This window comes from Delphinapterus leucas, chromosome 1 (genome assembly GCF_059928025.1).
Source record: "Delphinapterus leucas isolate spDelLeu-1000000601 "Yukka" chromosome 1, BTC_Dleu_Yukka2, whole genome shotgun sequence".
Taxonomy (NCBI): domain Eukaryota; kingdom Metazoa; phylum Chordata; class Mammalia; order Artiodactyla; family Monodontidae; genus Delphinapterus; species Delphinapterus leucas.
In genome coordinates this window covers 163947160-163969117 of record NC_143129.1, presented here as the reverse complement: position 1 = coordinate 163969117, position 21958 = coordinate 163947160, and the positions used below count along the sequence as shown (strand labels likewise).

The 21958-nt window shown below is 40.1% G+C and overlaps 1 protein-coding gene across 1 annotated transcript in view; it reads right to left on the bottom strand.

The window, feature by feature from the left end:
• The window catches only part of CSMD2 (CUB and Sushi multiple domains 2), a 192550-nt gene that overhangs the window by 36961 nt on the left and 133631 nt on the right, over positions 1-21958 (bottom strand). Inside the window, exons 26-28 of the mRNA XM_089914073.1 lie at positions 20330-20507; positions 19164-19309; positions 12049-12129 (exon numbers count right to left, since the gene is read on the bottom strand). Coding sequence (XP_089770199.1) covers positions 12049-12129; positions 19164-19309; positions 20330-20507 — 405 coding nt within the window. The remainder of the gene's footprint in view (positions 1-12048; positions 12130-19163; positions 19310-20329; positions 20508-21958) is intronic.

Below are 21958 nucleotides of genomic sequence, written 5' to 3'. Positions count from 1 at the left end.
GTAAAAAGTACAAACACATGGAGACTAAACAATATGCTACTAAACAACCAAGAGATCACTGAAGAAATCAAAGAGGAAATAAAAAAATACCTAGAAACAAATGACAATGAAAACACGACGATCCAAAACCTATGGGATGCAGCAAAAGCAGTTCTAAGAGGGAAGTTTTCAGCAATAGAATCCTACCACAAGAAACAAGAAACATCTCAAATAAACAACCTAACCTTACACCTAAAGCAATTAGAGAAAGAAGAACAAAAATCCCCCAAAGTTAGCAGAAGGAAAGAAATCATAAACATCAGATCAGAAATAAATGAAAAAGAAATGAAGGAAATGATAGCAAAGATCAATAAAACTAAAAGCTGGTTCTTTGAGAAGATAAACAAAATTGATAGACCATTAGCCAGACTCATCAAGAAAAAAAGGGAGAAGACTCAAATCAATAGAATTAGAAATGCAAAAGGAGAAGTAACAACTGACACTGCAGAAATACAAAGGATCATGAGAGATTACCACAAGAAACTATATGCCAATAAAATGGACCACCTGGAAGAAATGGACAAATTCTTAGAAAAGCACAACCATCCGAGACTGAACCAGGAAGAAATAGAAAATATGAACAGACCAGTCACAAGCACTGAAATTGAGACTGTGATTAAAAACTTCCAGTGAAAAAAAGCCCAGAACCAGACGGGTTCACAGGCGAATCCTATCAAACATTTAGAGAAGAGCTAACACCTATCTTCTCAAAGTCTTCCAAAATATAGCAGAGGGAGGAACACTCCCAAACTCATTCTATGAGGCCACCATCACCCTAATTCCAAAACTAGACAAAGATGTCACAAAAAAAGAAAACTACAGGCCAATATCACTGATAAACATAGATGTAAAAATCCTCAACAAAATACTAGCAAACAGAATCCAACAGCACATTAAAAGGATCATACACCATGATCAAGTGGGGTTTACCCCAGGAATGCAAGCATTCTTCAATATACGCAAATCAACCAACGTGATATGCCATATTAACAAATTGAAGGTTAAAAACCATATGATCATCTCAATAGATGCAGAAAAAGCTTTTGACAAAATTCAACACGCATTTATGATAAAAAACTCTCCAGAAAGCGGGCATAGAGAGAACCTACCTCAACATAATAAAGGCCATATATGACAAACCCACAGCCAACATTGTTCCCAATGGTGAAAAACTGAAACCATTTTTTCTAAGATCAGGAAAAAGACAATGTTGCCCACTGTCACAGCTATTATTCAATATAGTTTTGGAAGTTTTTTAGCCACAGCAGTCAGCAAGGAAAAAGAAATAAAAGGAATCCAAATCGGAAAAGAAGACATAAAACTGTCAGATTTTGCAGATGACATGATACTATACATAGAGAATCCTAAAGATGCTACCAGAAAACTACAGGAGCTAATCAATGAATTTGGTAAAGTAGCAGTATATAAAATTAATGCACAGAAATCTTTTGCATTCCTAAACGCTAATGATGAAAAATCTGAAAGAGAAATTAAAGAAAAACTCCCATTTGCCACTGCAACAAAAAGGATAAGATACCTAGGAATAAATCTACCTAAGGAGACAAAAGACCTGTAGTCAGAAAACTATAAGACACTGATGAAAGAAATTAAAGATGATACAAACAGATGGAGTGATATACCATGTCCTTGGATTGGAAAAATCAACATTGTGAAAATGACTATACTACCCAAAGCAATCTACAGATTCAATGCAAACCCTGTCAAACTACCACTGGCATTTTTCACAGAACTAGAACAAAAAATTTCACAATTTGTATGGAAACACAAAAGACCCCAAATAGCCAAAGCAATCTTGAGAAAGGAAAACAGAGCTGGAGGAATCAGGCTCCCTGACTTCAGACTATACTACAAAGCTACAGTAATCAAGGCAGTATGGTACTGGCACAAAAACAGAAATATAGATCAATGGAAAAGGATAGAGAGCCCAGAGATAAACCCACGCACATATGGTCACCTTATGTTTGATAAAGGAGGCAAGAATATACAATGGAGAAAAGACAGCCTCTTCAATAAGTGGTTCTGGGAAAACTGGACAGCTATTTGTAAAAGAATGAAATTAGAACACTCCCTAACACCATACACAAAAATAAACTCCAAATGGATTAAAGACCTAAATGTAAGTCCAGACACTATAAAACTCTTAAGAGGGAAACATAGGCAGAACACTCTATGACATAAATCACAGCAAGATCCTTTTTGACCTACCTCCTAGAGAAATGGAAATAAAAACAAAAATAAACAAATGGGACCTAATGAAACTTAAAAGCTTTTGCACAGCAGAGGAAACCATGAACAAGACCAAAAGACTACCCTCAGAATGGGAGAAAATATTTGCAAACGAAGCAACTGACAAAGGATTAATCTCCAAAATATACAAGCAGCTCATGTAGCTCAATATCAAAAAAAGAAACAACCCAGTCCAAAAATGGGCAGAAGCCCTAAACAGACATTTCTCCAAAGATGATATACAGATTGCAAACAAACACGTGAAAGGATGCTCAACATCACTAATCATCAGAGAAATGCAAATCAAAACTACAGTGAGCTATCACCTCACACCGGTCAGAATGGCCATCGTCAAAAAATCTACAAACAATAAATGCTGGAGAGGGTCTGGAGAAACGGGACCCCTCTTGCACTGTTCGTGGGAATGTAAATTGATACAGCCACTATGGAGAACAGTATGGAGGTTCCTTAAGAAACTAAAAATAGAAGTACCATATGACCCAGCAATCCCACTATTGGGCATATACCCTGAGTAAGCCATAATTCAAAAAGAGTCATGTATCCCAATGTTCATTGCAGCACTCTTTAAAATAGCCAGAACATGGAAGCAACCTAAGTGTCCATCGACAGATGAATGGATAAAGAAGATGTGGCACATATATACAATGTAATATTACTCAGCCATAAAAAGAAATGAAGTTGAGTTATTTGTAGTGAGTTGGATGGACCTAGAGTCTGTCATACAGAATGAAGTAAGTCAGAAAGAGAAAACAAATACTGTATCCTAACACATATATATGGAATCCAAAAAAAAAATGGTTCTGACAAACCTAGCAGTAGGATAGGAATAAAGATGCAGACATAGAGAATGGACTTGTGGACAAGTGGAAGGGGGATGGTAAGCTGGGATGAACTGAGAGAGTAGCATTGACATATGTACACTACCAAATGTAAAATAGATAACTAGTGGGAAGCAGCCTCATCGCACAGGGAGATCAGCTTGTTGCTTTGTGACCACTTAGAGGGGTGGGATAGGGAGGGTGGGAGGGAGATGCAAGAGGGATGGAATATGGGGATACATGTATACATATAGCTGATTCAGTTTGTTGTACACCAGAAACTAACACAATATTGTAAAGCAATTATAATCCAGTAAAGATATTAAAAAAAAATGAAAGGGCAACGTACTGAATGGGTGAAGATATTTACAAATGATATACCTGATAAGGGGTTAATATCCAAAATATGTAAAGTACTCATACAGCTTAATATCAGAAAAAACAAACAATCTGATTAAAAATGGGCAGAGGACCTGAACAGACATTTTTCCAAAGAAGACATACAGATGGCCAACAGGCACATGAAAAGATGCTCAACATCACTAATTATTAGAGAAATGCAAACCAAAACCACAGTGAGATATCACCTCACACTTGTCAGGATGGCAATCATCAAAAAGACAAGAAATAACAAGTGTTGGTGAGAATGTGAAGAAAAGGGAACCCTTGTGCACTGTTGGTGAGAATGTAAATTGGTGCAGCCACTATGGAAAACAGCATGGAGTTCCCTCAAAAAATTAAAAATAGAAATACCATATGATCCAGCAATTCCACTCCTGGGTATCTAGCTGAAGAAAATGAAAACACTAATTCGAAAAGACAAGTGCATCCCAATATTCATTGCAGCATTACTTACAATAACCAAGATATAGAAGCAACCTTAGTGTCCATCGATAGGTGAATGGATAAAGAAGAAGTGGTATATATATACAATGGAATATTACTCAGCCATAAAAAAGAATGAAATCTTGCCAATTGCAACAACATGGATGGACCTGGATGGTATTATGCTAAGTGAAATAAATCAGACAGTTAAAGACAAATACTGTATGATTTCACTTACATATGAAATCTGAAAAGCAAAACAAACTAACAAACATAACAAAACAGAAACAGACTTACAAATACAGAGAACAAAGTGGTGGTTGCCAGAGAACAGAGGGATGGGGAGTTGGGAAAACAGCTGAAGGTGATTAAGAGGTACAGACTGCCAGTTAGGAAATAGAGAAGGCCCAGGGATGTGATATACAGCATGGGGAATATAGTCAATAATATTATAGTAACTGTATGGTGCATAATCTATAAAAAGATCAAACCACTACGCTGTGTACCTGAAACTAATGTAATATTGTAAGTCAATTATAATTTGATTAAAGGAAAAGATATCTAAAGATAAACATATCACCCTAAGGAAGATGGTCAGTGTGGGACTTAGAAGAAATGGAGAAGCAACATTGGAATTATGTAAGAATGGCTTCTAAGGAGGAAAGCAGCCTGGCTTTTGAAATGTTCCAGATTTCACTAACCTGACAGCCAGCACAGGTCACTGAGGTGTGGTGATAATTAAGTTCCCCAGGCCTTATGGTCTGCTCCTTCCAGTAGCAGGTGTCTTTCAAGCTTTTTACCTTCTACTTGAATCTGCCTCCATCAGGGGGAAACCAGGCATGCTCTCTCAAATGAGATGGGTCCATAGGTTTGCCTTTTTGTGTGCAACGTTATCAGATTTAGGCATTAGTGTTTACAAGTTTTTTTGTTTTTTGTTTTTCCTATGCTTGAGATATCTGGCCTTTGAAGATTTAGTAGTATTCTTCCGTGACACCATCTAGTCTTAATGTTTTTGGTGGGGCTTCCTCTGAAAACATTCTCCCCACCTTTTTAAAGAGAATATTGAAAGTATAAACTTTCTCTCTCTACTGGGGTCAATTTTATTAAATTATAGCTTCCTAGAAATTCATTCATATCACTAATTTTTTGGCATAGATATGTACAAAATAGTCTCATAATTTAAAAATTTCCTCGGTTCAACGGTTATATTCCACTCTTCCTTTTTTATTTTTGTAAGCTCCTGCTTTTTCCCTTTGTTTAACTTACCTAATGGTTTGATTATTTTGCTACTCTTTATTTCAGGTACTTCTTTTTACTTTACCAGTAAGCCTGTTCTGCTTATAACTCATGAATTTCTCTTTAAAATTCAAAAACTTAGAGATATAATTTATGTACAATAAAATGCACATATTTTAGGTACACAATTTAATGAGTTTTGGCTAATGTATATATCTATGTGACCACTACCACAGTCAGGATATAGATTATTTCCGTTGCCCCAGAAAATTCTCTCATGCCCCTTTGCAATCAGTATGACCTGCCCCAATGCTCCAGGAAATCAATGATGCTATTTCTATAAGCATTAGTTTTGTGTACCAGAGCTTCATGTAGTTGGAATCATATATGCATTATTTTTGTGCCTGGTTTCTTTTGCTAAACATAATTTTTGTAAGAGTCAACTCATGCTGTTTTATGTATCACTATTTCCTTTGTTTTTATTATTCTGTAGCAATCATAGGACAATTTGCTTATTTATTCTCCTACTGATGAACATTTGGGTTGTTTCCAGTTTGGGATTATTACAAAATTCATATAACAGTCTTTTTATGGATATGGGTTTTCATTTCTCTTTGGTAAATAACTAGGAGTAGAATTGCCAGGTGATAGTGTAGGGGAATTTATCTTTAAAAGAAACTTCCAATCGGTTTTCCAAAGTGATTGTATGATTTTACATCCCAACCAGCAATATATGAAAATTCTATTTGTTCCACATCCTTTTTAACATTTTGTATTGTTAGTCTTAAATTTAAGCTATTCTAGGGGGTGCATAGTAATATTTCATTATGGTTTAATTTGCATTTGCCTTATGACTAATGATGTTGAGCATGTTTTCATATACTTATTGGCCATTCATACCTTATTTTACAAAGTGTCTGTTCAAGTCTCTTGTACATATTTTCATTGGATTATTTTATTACTGAGTTGTAAAAGTTCTTTACATAGTCTAGGTACAGGGCCTTTTAAAAAATACACATACTCTGAATATCTTCTCTTATTCTGTAGTTTGTCTTTACTTTTTACATTCAGTTCTGTTGCTTTTTCCTTCATGTGTTTCGAATCTCTTTTATCGTCTGCATATACACTTGTATATCTTTTTTAATGTAGTTATAGCTTATTGGTCATTTCTAAATATCTCTATTTTTGGTAATACTCCTTGATTGCAGTATTATTTGAAATTTCTTTATGTTTCTTATGTTTACCATTTGTATGGCATATCTTTTTCTCTTCTTTCCCTTGCAATCTATCTGGTACTTATGTTTAAAGTACAACTTTTGTAGAAAATAAATAATTACTGTTTAAAGCCTCTAAATTTTGGCATGGTGTTTTTGCAACAAAAGTTCAGTAATATAACTATATTTTGCAAATATTTTATGTTAACTACTTATTCTTGGTCTGTCATTGAAAGAGATGTGTTGAAGTCTACCACTGTAATTGTGAATTTGTCCCTGTCTCCCTGTAATTCTATGAATTTTCCCTTTATACATTTCAATACTATTCTTAGGTGCACAGAAGTTTATGACTATTATATATTCTTGGTAGATTATGTTTACCAGCATGAAATATCCCTCTTTATGTCTTTTAATGCTTTCTGCCTTAAATTCTATTTAGTCTGTTATTAGCTTTGCTACACCAGATTTTAGAGGTTAGTACTTGCTATCTATTTTTTTTTTAACATTTTGCTTCATACCAGGGATGAGTGACACCTTTCTAGCTATGACCTTAGAGAGGCAAATGAATATATTCAATTCTAAGTTCCTGGAAAGCTTATAATTAGACTTTTAAAATTTAACCAATCTGAAAATCTCTGACCTTTAATTAGCAGTTGGATTCAATTACATTTATCACGGTTGCACATATATTTGCACATGGTTTTTTTTTTAAATAAATAAATTTATTAAACATTGTCATCGTTGCTGGGTGTGGGCTTTCTCTAGTTGTGGCGAGCAGGGGCTACTCTTTGTTGTGGTGCGTGGGCTTCTCATTGCGGTGGCTTCTCTTGTTGCGGAGCACGGGCTTTAGGCACGCGGGCTTCAGTAGTTGTGGCATGTGGCTTCAGTAGTTGTGGCTTGTAGGCTCTAGAGCGCAGGCTCAGTAGTTGTGGTGCACGGGCTTAGTTGCTCCGTGGCATGTGGGATCTTCCTGGACCTAGGGCTCAAACCCGTGTCCTCGGCATTGGTGGGCAGATTCTTAACCATTGTGCCACCAGGGAAGCCCTTGCACTTAGTTTTGCTACCTCATTTTGTATTTTCTGTTTACCATGATTTAAAATATATTTTTCTCCTTCAATGTTTCCCATTTGATTAACCAAATTTACTTTATTCTCTTTATTTTTGATTATGAATTTAGAACTTACACATACTATGGACATACATACTTTAAGAAAACTAGGCAGAAATTTAAACATTGTATTTAAATGTATATATTTTTAATAATGTACATGGTTAATCAATATATATGGCTTTCCTCAGCAGGAAAGGGTCCTCAGCTCTTTTTCTTTCTTTAAAATAGGTTCTCCAATGTCATTTATTTCTCAAATTGTCTTCAGATTTTTATTTTCTAGTCAATATATTTTAGATTTACTACCATATTTTACTGATTTCTTAGCTTATTGTTAATTTTTGCATCTGAATCATTCTACCTGTATCCATCTTTTTCTTGCTGAATATGGTAGATATTTCTGGTGTTTACCAGTATCAGACTTTCTTTTATTTCCTGAGCATATAAAAAACTTCACTTTCCATCCATGTGCCTATTTCTGGCCAGTTAGATGTGAGTAGAATAATGTGTGTCACTTTGGGGCTGAGGAAGTGAAAAGCCCTTATGTGAATGTCCATTCTCCTTCTTCCTCTGCTGCAATGGAGGATGGAGGCAGGGGCCTAGTTTTCAGATGGCAGCACAAGACTGAAGCAGCCTGGATCACTGAGTTATCAGCTCTATAGAGTTACCTGGACTACAGAAAATTTTGCCTGAAGAAGATATAAACTTTTGCTGTGTTAAGCCACTGAGATGTGGGGATTGCTTGTTATTGCAGCATATGCCTATCCTATCCTGACTAATGCACTGAAGTGTATCCTTTAATTATGCTTTTAGTAAGATAGTAACTTAGTCCTTGTGTGTCTGAAGATTTCATTAATTCATTCTCACTCTTAATTGATAATTTGGCTGGGTTTAGAAGTTCAGTTTACAATTATTTTTCCTGCTGCATTTTATCTTTTGATAGGTATTACTGTTGATGCAATAATGTTATGAGTCTGATTTATCTTTTCTCCATGATGGTTTTAACATTTTATCTTTATCCTTGATGTTCTATAATTGCATTGTGATGTTTTTAGGTTTGAATTTCACCAAATTTTCTATGCTGCTATAGCAAACTTCTGAGCTGATAGAAAAATGTCTGATCTTTGTCATAGGAGACTAGGACATCATTGGACAAGGCATTAACTGAAGCAGAAAAGAGAAGAAAAAGCCAAAATGTAAAAGAAAGTTGTACACTGAAGAGGTTATGAATGGAAAAACATCCTATATTCATGGATTGGAAGACCTAATGTTGTTAAGATGGCAGTGAGACCCAGACTGGTCTATGGATTCAACTCAATCTCTACAAAAATTCCAGCTGGTTTCTTTGTAGATATTGATAAGTTGATCCTAAAATTCATATGGAAATTCAGCAGATCCAGCATATCCAAAATAATCTTGAAAGAGAAGAACAAAGCTGGAGGACTCACACTTCCTGATTTCAAAACATATGACCAAGCTACAGTAATCAAGATAGTGTGGTACTGGCTAAGGATAGACTTATAGATCAAGAAAATAGAATTGAGGATCAAGAAATAAAACCCCAAATTTGTAGTCAACAGATTTCAACAGGGTACCAAAACAATTCAATGGGGAAAGAATAGTTTTTCCAGTAAGTGATGCCAGGACCACTGCATATCCATATGCAAAATAATGAAGTTGGACCCCTACCTCACACTATATATAAAAATTAACTCAAAATAGATACAGTTCTAAATGTAAGAGCTAAAATTATAAACTCTTAGAGGAAAACAAAGATGTAAATCTTCTTGATCTTGGATTAGGCAATAGTTTCTCAGGTATGACACCAAAAGCACAAGCACCAAAAAAAAAATATATATATATATATATAAATTGGACATCATCAAAATTAAAAACTTTTGTGCTTCTGAGAACACCATCAAGAAAGTGAAAAGACAACCCATAAAATGCAAAAATTTTTTGAAAATCACACATCTGATAAAGGACTTGTATCTAGAATATATATTAAAAAACTCCTACAACTCAATAATTAAACAGATAAATAACTTAAAGATGGGCAAAGGATCCAAATAGACATTTCTTCATGCAAATGAACAATAAGCACATGAAAAAATGCTCAACATCTTAGCCATCAGGAAGATACAAATTGAAACAACAATGAGATACCCATTATACACACTAGGATGGCTATAATTTAAAAGACAGTTAATAATAACAGAGAGGATGTGGAAAGATTGAAACCCTCATACACTGCTGGTGGGAACAGAAAATGGTTCAGCTGCTGTGGAGAATACTCTGGCAGTTCCTCAAAAGTTTAAATATAGAGTTACCATATGACCCAGCAATTCCACTCTTAGATACATACCTAAAAGAAATGAAAACATATGTTTCACCCAATAACTTGTGCATGAATGCTCATAGCAGTATTATTCATAATAGCTAGAAGTAGAAACTACTCAAGTGTCCATCAATGATAAGTGGATAAACAAAATGTGCTATAGGTACAATGGAATATTATTTTCAACAAAAAGGAATGAAGTGCTGATACATGCTACAACATGAATGAACCTATAAAACATTATGCTATGTGAAAGAAGTCACAAAAAACCACACATCATAGGATTCTATTTATATGAAATACCCAGGATAGGCAAATTCATAGAGACAGAAAGTAGTTTGGTGGTTGCCTAGAACTGAGGGGGCTGGAAAGAAATGGGAACTGACTGCTAAAGGTTACAGGATTTCTTTTGGGGGTGATTAAAATGTTTTAAAATTGATTGTGATAATGGCTGCAAAACTCTGAATATACTAAAAACCATTGAAGTATACACTTCAAGCGGATGAGTTGGATGGTATATGAATTATATCCCGATCAAGCTGCTATTATAGAAAAGACTATGAAGGGTCACACCTTGGGAAGCCCAAGTATGATACCAAGTCCCAGAGGAAAGCACAAGGCTGAGAATGGGGAGTGAAGCCAGGAAGACTGGAGCCACGTAGACATAGAAACGGAGCCAGAGATGATGAGAAACTTGGGCTGGAGCAAATTAAGGAGATTCTAGAGCAGATGAAGGTGAAAGTTCACTTTTATTGGGGACTGGTCATTTGGTATGTGGGTGGGTCAGCTCAACTGAAATAAATACTGTATTTCTCAGTGTATCAGCAGCCTAATTCTGGGGCTTGTAGCCCCTCTCTTCCTCGTCAATAATCCATAATGCAGATTCTCCCTACTCTTGATTTCCTAGAGATGGAGGAGAAGCTGACCTGTTTCTCCATAGGCTACTAAATAACAATAATAATAGCCCACACTGAACAGTTACTGTGTGCCAGGCATAGTTTTCCAAGGTGCTTTACATTACTGACCCATTTAATCCCTCATAACAAGCCCACGGCGTAAGTAACATCATTATCCTTATTTTACAGATGAGAAAACTGAGGCATGGAACAGCTAGGTATCTTGCCCCAGGTCAGATGCCTCGTGAGTGGAAAGAATTGGTTTTGGTCTTAGTTGGGATAACTTGGTGAAGCACATTCATTTTCATCAAGGCATCACAGTGGATTGAAGACAACTGTGGTTTCTCGGTTGCCTAGTTCAGCCCGTAGGGTTTTGGACGCACCTGCACTCCAGTAAGGCAAGGTTGGTGTGTGAGTCCCAACTCCCACCAAGGCCCCACAACCTCCTGCCATTTCCAGGGAATGTCAGTTAGAAAAAAGGGAGACAGAAATAAATGTGGCCACTACAGCCAAATCACAGCCCCGGACCTAGGAGCAGAGCAGAGAACCCATCCAGAGCACTTGTTCACTCACTCATTCAAACATTTACCAAGTGACTTCTTGCTTCATGGGCAGGGACTGGGAATATATAGAGAGAAGGAAAACAGGGGAGATGTTTCGGAGGAACTCCAAGGCATGGCTCGGTGTGATTACCTTCACATATTGGGGGCGGCCCTTCAAACTGCAGGTAAGTTCCAAGTTTGCAGGTCAGGATTTCATTCCCAACTAAGGTAAAGCCAGGGAGGCACCTGTAGCGTACGATGTCACCTGTCAAGGAGAGACCAGTATGGGGATTCCCTGGAGAAGTCTGGGCAGGGCTGACTGGCACCCCTTAGTAGCTTGAACCCACTTCCAGGCAAGACGATCAGTGGCGGGTTGTGCTCTGTTCAGACTAAATTACTAGCTCAACTCCAGTCAGATGACCCAGATGACTGTGGCTCCCCTCTCACAGCTCAGCCTTGCTGGGCCTAGCAGTGTTGCACATTCTAGGAACTTTTTATAGTGCCTTGCATGGACTTATTTCTCAAAACATCCTGACTCGAATCATGGAAGAAAACTACTTTCCTAGCTCCTCTGGCTACGTATGGCTAAAAACAAAAGTGATTGTATTTTGGGTGAAACTCAGTTGACAGAACATCAACCCTCTTGCACTGGGCCTGTTGTTTCTCCCAAGGACAGGAGGCAGAGATAAGCCCCACGGGCCAGGCCCCACCCCTCCCCGGCCCCTCCTCGCCAGCCCCATCCTTGTTGGTTTGGGAGGTCTAACCTATGTTGAATTCTTCATTCTCTGTGACGACTTCAGCATTGGGGAGGATGGTGGGAGGAGGGCATTTGGTGAGCGGATAAGCTGAAAAGACAAAAGCAGACAAGTCGGTGTAAGAGCGTCATTCTTGGGGCACGTGGTCATTCATTTGTTCAGTGCTTCACGTTCTCACTCCTCATCTATCCACACAGCAGATATTAACGAGTACTTATCTGTACACAGGGCAAGATTAGCAAAGCACTATTTTGCTTATCTGCTGCCATCTGTTTTTATTTGCTTTTGATGCAAAACCAGGAACCATATATCAAGAGTAACAATAAAGGAGAGGATCTAAGAAGGCAGTGACGGTGCCTAGCGCTGAAGGGAGGGGAGAGAAGCATTTACTGAACACCTGCTATACGCCAAGCATTTTCACACGCTGTCACCTTGAATTCTCACAATAGCTGATCCCCCTGAGAGATGTTCCCACTCTGCTTACGAGGAAGCTAAGATTCAGAAAGCTTCAGTTACTTCTCTAAGGTCACACAGGAAGTAAGTGGCACAGACAGGATTTGAATCCAGGTCTGGCTGCTCTCAAATCCCATATTCTTTCCACTACTCAGCATCTAAATGCTGTGTGTGGCTTACGTGGGGGACCAGCAAAGACAGCTTGTTTCTCTTCTGACCTTTGGCTAAACACTCTGGCTTCAGTGGATTTTCTAAATCAGAAGCCGTCCCTCTGGGCAGAGGCTGGCCTGTGTGGGGAGGGTGTTACCGAGGCAAAGTTCAGGGTGGGCTCATAACTTGGCTTTCTTTCATTATCTGGTACGTGGCTGAGTGCTGGATGTGTCAGCTGCTGTTGCCACTGATGTTGCTGTTATTATTTCCAAAGTCACTTCAACCCTTGCTATGTTTTTTGAAATAGCATTTTTTTAAATTTACAAATGTAACACATTATCATTACTCTTCTATGAGAAGAGTAAGAGGAAAATTAAACTCATCCATTGCCTTCTCAGAGAGAACCACTGTTAACCCTTTACTGTAAATTCTTAGGGTATATATTTTCTGCACATAGATTTTTCTTTTACAAAATTTGCACCATGTGACATACTTTGTGTTGGTCCTTGTGCACTTACTATTATATTGCAAGAATTTTCCCATGTCATCACATTCCTTCAAAAGTATGATTGAAATGACTTCATAGGATTTAATCATATAATCTACTAAAATTTATTTAACAGATACTCTATTGTTAACAATTTAGATTTCCAAAGTTTTGCAATTTAAAATGAAACTGTGATGAACATCCTTCTATATATGCATCTTTTATGAAGTTTTTTCTTTTTATAAAACTAGGAATGATTAGAGTGTATGACTTTTTTTTTTTTTTTTTTTTTTTTTTTTTTTGCGGTACGCGGGCCTCTCACTGTTGTGGCCTCTCCCATTGCGGAGCACAGGCTCCGGACACACAGGCTCAGCGGCCATGGCTCACGGGTCCAGCCGCTCCACGGTACGTGGGATCCTCCCGGACCGGGGCACGAACCCGTGTCCCCTGCATCGGCAGGTGGACTCTCAACCACTGCGCCACCACGGAAGCCCGAGTGTATGACTTTTTTAAACTACAGGCATCTCTCACTGAACATCAATAATCCATTCCTGGAAATCAGACATTCTGTGTCAAGATGCTACTAGGAGCCTACTTCCCATTACTTTAAATGGGAAAAAATTATAATGCATAACCCAAGACCCAAAAAGTACTGAAAACTACAAAATACCTATACATATGCAACAAACCACTATGCTAGAAGGTAAATACTTAAAGCATCACTTCATGATCACCCAATGATTAGTACATGTGTAACAAAACAGCAGTTCTATGCGTTGCGTATTGCACCATGAACATTGCAGACTTTTCAGCTTGAGACAGAAACCTTAGGCAGAAACAAAGGCTAAATACGAAAGGCACGGCGAGAACGTGTTTGGGACAGTGCTGGGTGGTGGATGTTTCACAGTGAACATCATCGCCCTGGGAGAACCTCAGAGCCAGTGGCACCTGAAACACCTGTTCCACATGTTCATGTGGCATTCTGACATTTTACCAATCGTATCTGGAACGTAACTTAAGACTCCTCCTGCATGTAGTTTTATTTAAAATGTCGTATTATGTTTTGAGGATTTAACTTTAATTTTTTCTACAGATGTGTCCACTGAAACACGTCATATTGAGTGACACATAGCTTTATGAAGCCCTCTTGGGGTAACCAGACAGGTTTAATCTTGATTTAACATAAACCAGGGAGGACCAGGCCTGTGTTTGATACATACTTCCATTTTTCTTTCCAGGAAAATTGCTCCAACAGATACTGTCCACAGAACGACAGTTTCTCCAACCCTGGGTGCTTTCATTCTTCTTTCATCTGATCCTTTTAATGATTATCTATTGGGGGTTTGCCCTGGGTCAGGCACTGTGCTAGGTGTAGATGATGCAAGAGTAAAGAGACACAGTCCTTGCCTCACAGAACTTAGAGCCATCAGGGGAAATAGTCATCAATTTTAATCTTTGTCAACTTGATAGACAGCAAACAGAGTACCACTTCTTTTCTTTTATTGGCATTTGACAACCAGTTAGGCTAAATATTTTTTTCATATGTTACTAGACTCTTTGCATTTTTCTTTTCTTTTTTTTTAACATCTTTATTGGAGTATAATTGCTTTACGATGGTGTGTTAGTTTCTGCTTTATAACAAAGTGAATCAGTTATACATATACATATGTTCCCATATCTCTTCCCTCTTGTGTCTCCCTCCCTCCCACATTTTTCTTTTTAACTCTATTCATGTCCTTTGCCTCTATTTTTCCTATAAATTTGAAAAACTCTATGTACAATATATTTAAGATTGATCTTTGCCTATTATTTCCCAATTTATCATTTGCTCCCATCTATTTATGACACTCTTTTGACTTGTACAAGCATTAAATGTTTATTTAGCCAATTCTCAATGTTTTCCTTTATAGAGCTTAAAAAAATTTGATTCCTTGCATTCTCAGCCTCATGCTTACCTTTAAAACATACCTTCTAAAACCTTCTAGGACACACTTAACTTTCCCAGAAAAAAAATCAATAAAAGAAATCTCCACCTAAACACCGTGAGGATACTTTATAGTTTGTGGTTATTAGGGTGATCGGGTGATTTCCCATTACATTTTTAAAATTAACTTTTAAAAAATTACAAATTTCTGCTCAATGCAGAAAGCTGGTGGAGTACTGAAAAGCAAAACAAAAATTCCCCAAGTCCCACCACCTGGGCACAGCCATTGCTAGCATTTTGGTGTATGACTTTTGATATTTTACAGATAACTCCCCTCCCCTCCCCACCCCCAAACACACACTGCATCTACCATGTTATTGCTGCAGAACTCTAGGGCAGGGGGCCATTCAGGACTCCTGTTTCCTTTTGTCTCCATCTCCCTTATTTCCCTGGGGGGTGAGGCACTGATACAGCTTTGACTCCATTATGTGTTAACATGCTAACTAGTGGGCAGGGCTCATTTGCCTATGCCATCCAAGTTTTACCACTTGTCTCAATAAAGTTTTTAATAGCAAACGCATCCAGTTCAGAACCATACGTTGCATTTCGTTGTCATGTTTCTTAGTCTCCTTTAGTCTGCAACAGTTCTTTCCTTGACCTTCCTGACTTTTACACTTTTGAAAATTATATGCCAGTTAATTTCTAGTATGTAACACTGTATTACATACATTACCCTCAATTTAGGTTTGTCTGATTCCTCATGATTAGATTCAGGTTGTACATCTTTGATGGGACGATTACAGAAGTGATGCTGGGTCCTTCTCACTGCATCCTATCAGGTGGGGTATGATTTCCCCTTTTATTAATCTCTCAGCCAGATAGCTCTTATTTGGAGTCCATGTTACCTAGACTCTTAACGCTGGAAGTAGATGCTTTCCAAAATTTCCTTCTATTTCCTAAACTATAAGTTTCCAAGGGCATTTTTCTCTGCAATTCTAATCCGATTTTGTCATTAAAAAAAATACTGTAGAATATTGCCATAAGTCTCCTTAAGGTATTTTTCTTCTTTTTGGTTCTCATATGAAAGGAAATTTATTTAGGGCTAATGTTTGGCTATAAAAAGGCAAACATTCTTTCCCCCATCCCATTCCCAATCCCTGCTCTTTGCAAGTCGGCCTCCTGCTTTTTCTTCAGTTCTAGTCTCAAATACCAACTCTTAAGACACATTTTCCCCAATTATTCTACATGAAGTAGATCCTCTGCCTTTTCATTTGCTATCTTACTTTTTTCTTTCATAGCACATATTACAAGTTGCAAAGATTTTATTTGTTTACTTACTTGTTTGTTATCTCTTCTTGGGGGAAGAAAGCTGTATGGGGAGCAGGCATTTCACAGAGCAGGAAGCAATAAACATACTTATTCTTTAATGATAATGAATAGATAAGGAAGATATGAAAGGATGCTCATCCTCATCTTCAACATAAAAGTGAAATGCTATCCCAGGTTGGCAAAAATTTAAAGGTCCAATAAAGCCCAGCGTTTGCAAGGATGTAGTGCAACAGAAGCTCTACCTCTGTTGCTAGGAAGAGTGTAAATTGTTATAACTACTTTGTGTGATCAGTTTGGCATTACCTAGTAAAACTGAATATGTGAATACTTACAACCTCACAGTTCCACACAGGCATGTACCCTAGAGAAACTCTTGTCCACAAGAAGGAATGTACAACAATGCTCAGATTGTTTGAAATAAAATAACTTGAATGCCTATTAAGAGTAGACTAGATAAATCACTATTTTCACTCAATGGAATACTAGACGGCATTGAAAAATGAACTAAATCTAGTCACATGCATCTGCATGGATTTCAAAAGCTTAATTTTGAGTGAAAAAAGCAGGTCACAGAAGAACACTTACTGAACAATTCTATTCACGTAACAGAAATAACATGTGAAATGAAACAGTATATATTTTTGGAGACATACACCTATGGAGTAAAATTATAATGTAAAGCAATGAATGGTCAACAGAAAATTCAGGACCGTGGTTAACTCTGGGGGTCGGGCAGGGGGAACGTGTTGGGGGCGGTGCACAGGGGCTTCCAAGGCACTGGTGTTCTTTTTCTTAGGCTCAGCAATGGGTGTTCATCTTATTCTTCTTTAAACGGCACATGTATGTTACACACAATTTTTACACATTGCTATATTCCACAATTTATCAAAAGCCCTATGAGTGGGTGGAATGTGCCTTCTTGTTCACTCGGCCCCTTGCAAAGAGCCTGTCCCACCCGAGCCCGTTGGCCTGGGCCTAGCAGTAGATCCTCTCGCCCAGGCCCATGTCTGCTCTCTGGTCAATGAGGCCTTGGACCATGTTCTGAGCAAGCACCTGAGGGTCTCATGTCTCATCTGAGGGCATCAGGGGCACAGTGGCCAGGACACACACAGAAGCAAGCGCTCTCCTGGGCAGACTTACTCAGGAGAACTCGGGAACAAGGATGCCCCAGGGCAGGGCTGGGCCTCCTTCACCTGGTCCTGGTGCAGGTGAATGCTGAAGAGCAGGGACCAGAGATCTGGCCTAGGACTGAGGTGATTTCTTAAGGATCCTGTTAATCTCTAAATATAATAATAATGATGATCATGATAATTATTAACACTGCCATTTATTGAGTACCTTTTATACTCTGTGCCTAGAGCTAGGCATTCCCATGCATGATTTCATTTAACTCTGTGAGGTTAGGTACTGATATGATTCCCATTTTGTGGATAATGAAATCGAGGCTCAGAAAGGTAAATGACAGACCCACAGTCACATAGCTAATATGTGGCAGAGATCTGAACCCAAGTCTGTGTGACGCTGGAGTCCACACTCTATCACTCTATGGGCAAGTCACATGGAGTCAGAATGACATAGCCTTCAAGACCTGGGTCCCATTAACGGGGTGTGCCCAACATGAGGGGTGTGGGTACCAAGGCAGATTGAGATGGTGGGTTTCTCATCTCCATATCGTGCTCACCTGGGCCCAAGCTCCTTGGGGACAGCGGCTGGAGCTGCGGATGCTCTCAACAATGTTGTTTCTGTCTTTCTGTCTCGATATCACTAACTCTCCCAAGGACTTAAGGCTGAATGCATTCATATTTCTATAAATGCACGTGTGAGGCAGAAACACCCTGCGGTCCCACTGGAGCAGTCAGTGCAGAGCTACAAGGACTGGGTTCTCCTCCCAATTATAGGCATGCAATTTTGGGCAGGCTCTCCTGCCTTCCTTGGCTCTCATTTCCTCATTTGTAAATTGGGGGTAATAATAGCTGCTTCACTACCTCACAGAATTCTTAGAGGCCACAAACTCCAAGCCCCTCATTCCGCAGGTGAAGAAACTGAGCTCTCAAGCTGGGGACAGACCTACACAAGGTCAGACATTGACTTGAGGTGGAGCCAGGAATAAAGTCAAGCCTTCCTGATTTCCAGTCCAAATAGATGCAATGTTCTGCAAATTGTAAACAAGGGGGGTTATTTCATGGCTGGGAGAACTTTTTGTAAGTTTTTCTATGCTGTGTCCACTATTACAAAAATGAGGAAATACCTGGGTCCATAACCTTGGGCTTTTAGAAGAAAGTAGGCTGTCGATAAGGACAGATGCACCCTGAATTGTTCATGCTCCTTTACTTGAATTCTCCCTGATTTTGTCTGGGCACAGTAGTTCCTGTGGAGTCGACAGAGGCCCTGGATTCCTTTGGAGTGGACAACCCTCTAGAATGTGCTGAGGGACAGGGTGGGGCACAGGTAAAGGGATAACCCAGCCAGGGAGCTGGTGTGAACGATGGATAAGAAAGAAGCCTCACTCTGCTGCCTCTGAACTTGAACTTGGTGCCAAGGATCAGCGTCACGGGCCTCTCCTCCCTACTAGTGTGGAGGGGAAGGAAGAGAGCTCCGGTGCTAGGAGCTCTCACATACCCTACACAATGAATTCTCATAACCCTGAGGAGACCAAGGCAGAGAAGCTATGTTACTCTTCCAAGTCCCACAGCTGGCAAATGCGGGAGCCAGGAGTCAAGCCCAGCACTTGAGAGTCTGCACTCCCCGCCCCCACCCTCCCCCACAGGCTTCCATACTGACCGGAGAAAGCTATGGCGAAGATCCCACCCGCAGCTGCATCACGGTGGAACTTGAGCAGGACCTGGTTGGATGAGCTGTGCATTGTCTTCTTGGCCAAGCTGTGGCTGAAGGTTCCGAGCTGTGGGGCTGTCTGCTGTGGCCCATCCCTGCAACAGGAAAGAAGGTCCTGCATGTCACGGGTCACCATGCCTACCTGTTCCACCTGGTGTGTCAGAGGCCTTCAGTGAGCAAAGAGACATCCCTGTGTTGCCTTCCCTGGAACCTTATCCAGTCCCTCCCATTTGTTCTTAGCTATTGTCTGGAAACTAAATGAGAAATCAATCCAGGGCAGTCAGGTGACAGTTATCCAGCCCTGGAAATTTTGAGAAGAAATCCCATTATTTTCTGCTGACTCCCAGAACCTCCAAACAAAGAAATTTTTAAATTATATCTTTGTCCAAAGATTCAGTGGTTTGGAAAAAAAGCTGTCTAGGATACTGCACTTATCAACTAATAACTCATATTCCCATTTTAAAATTAACTCAAGATATGCTAACTATATAACTCAGAGCTGAGCTGTCCAGTTTGGTAACCGCTAGGCTACATGGGACTATTTACTTTTAAGTTATTTAAATTTTAATAAAGTTTAAAAATCAGCTCCTCAGTCACTCTAGTCACATTCAAGTGCTCAATGGCTACATGTAGAGTGGCTGCCATATTGGACCTCACAGATATGGAATATTTCTCTCACTGTGGACAGTTCTGTGGTCAGCACTGGCTCAGCATGACGTGACCAGTGGGATTTCACAGAATTCCACTCCAAAGCTCTTTCACTAGTTCAGGTAGCTTATCTTAGGTAAATGTAGAATTTTGGTTTGGGCTCTGGAAATATTGAGAAAAGTCAGCTCATCTACGCCCTTTCCCATTCCCACACCCATTAGTACTTTGACCCCCAGCAGGACTCCAGGTTGGGAACCACTGTCTTGCCATTCCTTTCCCTCCAAGGAATCAAAAAGGCTAACTGAAGCTGAGTCATCATTCCACTATGTTTATTTGAGACCCAAGAGCCTGACAGCCATTTAAAACCATTCTGCTCGTGGTATTCTGGACAAATAGATGGGTGACCCAGTTTACAGCCCAGTTAGTGCCCTTTTCTCATTGGCTGCTGACATGGCAGCTGGTCCTACCAGACGGTGATGAAGTCTCCAGAGGGCTCCGTCTGTAGCAGGCTGATGTTGAGGCGGATGCCGTGACCAATGGGTACGGTGATCAGCCAGACACAGTCCTGGGAGCTGGAGTAGGGACTGGGAAAGCCCGGGGAGTACACAGTGCCATTGAAAGAGGTGACGTTCCCGCCACAGGGCACTGCCAGGGAGAGGATACACACACAGATGAGTGCTGGAGATCACCTCCCCCCTGAGAATTCAGATGACTTCCTGATGCAGTCCCAGCCCCCAGCACGAACCATCCTGCTCCATGAGGCTGGGCGGGATAGGGAGAGGAGATGGGGCTGAGGGAGGGCCAGGCCTGGCGTTCCCTGCTGTTCCCAACACACCACAGCTCTAGTGGCCCTCCATCTTCAGTGCAGGTCCTCTGTGGGCCTGCCTCAGCCCCTGCCCCCCCTCTTTCTCTTTCTTGTGGAAGAGACCTGTCCAGAAGGAAGGACACATCAAAGCTACCCCCTCTCCTTTCCTAGGAATACTAGAGTCAGGGCTTCAGTACTGTTCTTGGGAAGAGGTAAGAAATTATGATAGTATCTCTTTCTTTCTCTTTTTATTCTGAGATTCTTGGAGTCGGACTTTTGGTCTTGACTTAAGAGTTGTGGATTCTTGTGGTGAGGCTATGGTTGGGTTCAAATTATGGCTAAACCATTAATTGACTACATAATTGACTAGATAAGTGTAGCCTCTCTTTCTTCACCTAGAAGATGGGACTAAGACTTCGCTCCTCATAGGATCGTGGTGGCAATCAGATGAACTGCTCCGTGTAAAATGCTCAGCCAGTGCTAGCTCACGGAGGAGGCATCTGCTACATAGACATGAGCCTCTCTCCCTATCTTTCTGTCTCCCCAGAGCAAACTTACACTTAGACTTACTCTGATCTAGGCTTTAGGCAGGGGTATAAAGAGTCCTGGAAGTCTCCATGGTATTTGGATTTAATCACCATGGAGGAGAATAAAAAGAGGTTCTGGGCAAAAAAAAAAACCCAAAACAAAAAAAACCCTGGTCCAGAATAATAAGTGTATTGGTTGGCATGGGTCATCACACAGAGATATGGATGGGGCCGGACCAGGCTGAGAAGAAAGAGTCCCAATGCCTCCAAGCGGCGGCCAGGGTTCCTGCGAATGTGAACGCATCCTGAAGCTGGTGCACATGGGCATGCCACCCCTCCTCCATGTACTGAACCTCCATCTGGTGCCAGGCATGGCCAGGGGAGGCAAAGGACAGCAAGGATACCACGGCACGTGATTCTGATCTGTGAGTGTGTCCCAGGGGACTGTGAGTGCCCTGGGACACAGCTAAGCGTACCGGCATCTCCAGCCCAGGGTGGAGCAGGCCATCAACATGGAATGCCACAGAACATTTAGGGGGGGGGCCCTCATCTGGTCCTGTGAGGGGGTGAGGGAGTCCTGTCAGAATTCACATTTAGACTCAGACCTGACGGATGACAAGGGCCAAACAGGTAAGGCAGGAGAGAAGAGCAATGTTCTATAAGAAGGGGCCAGCATGTGCTCAGAACCAGGGGCCAGAGAGGACGGCACATGGTGAAATGGAAAGTATTTCAGCTGAGCTGGAGCGTAAAGTCTGAGAGAGTGG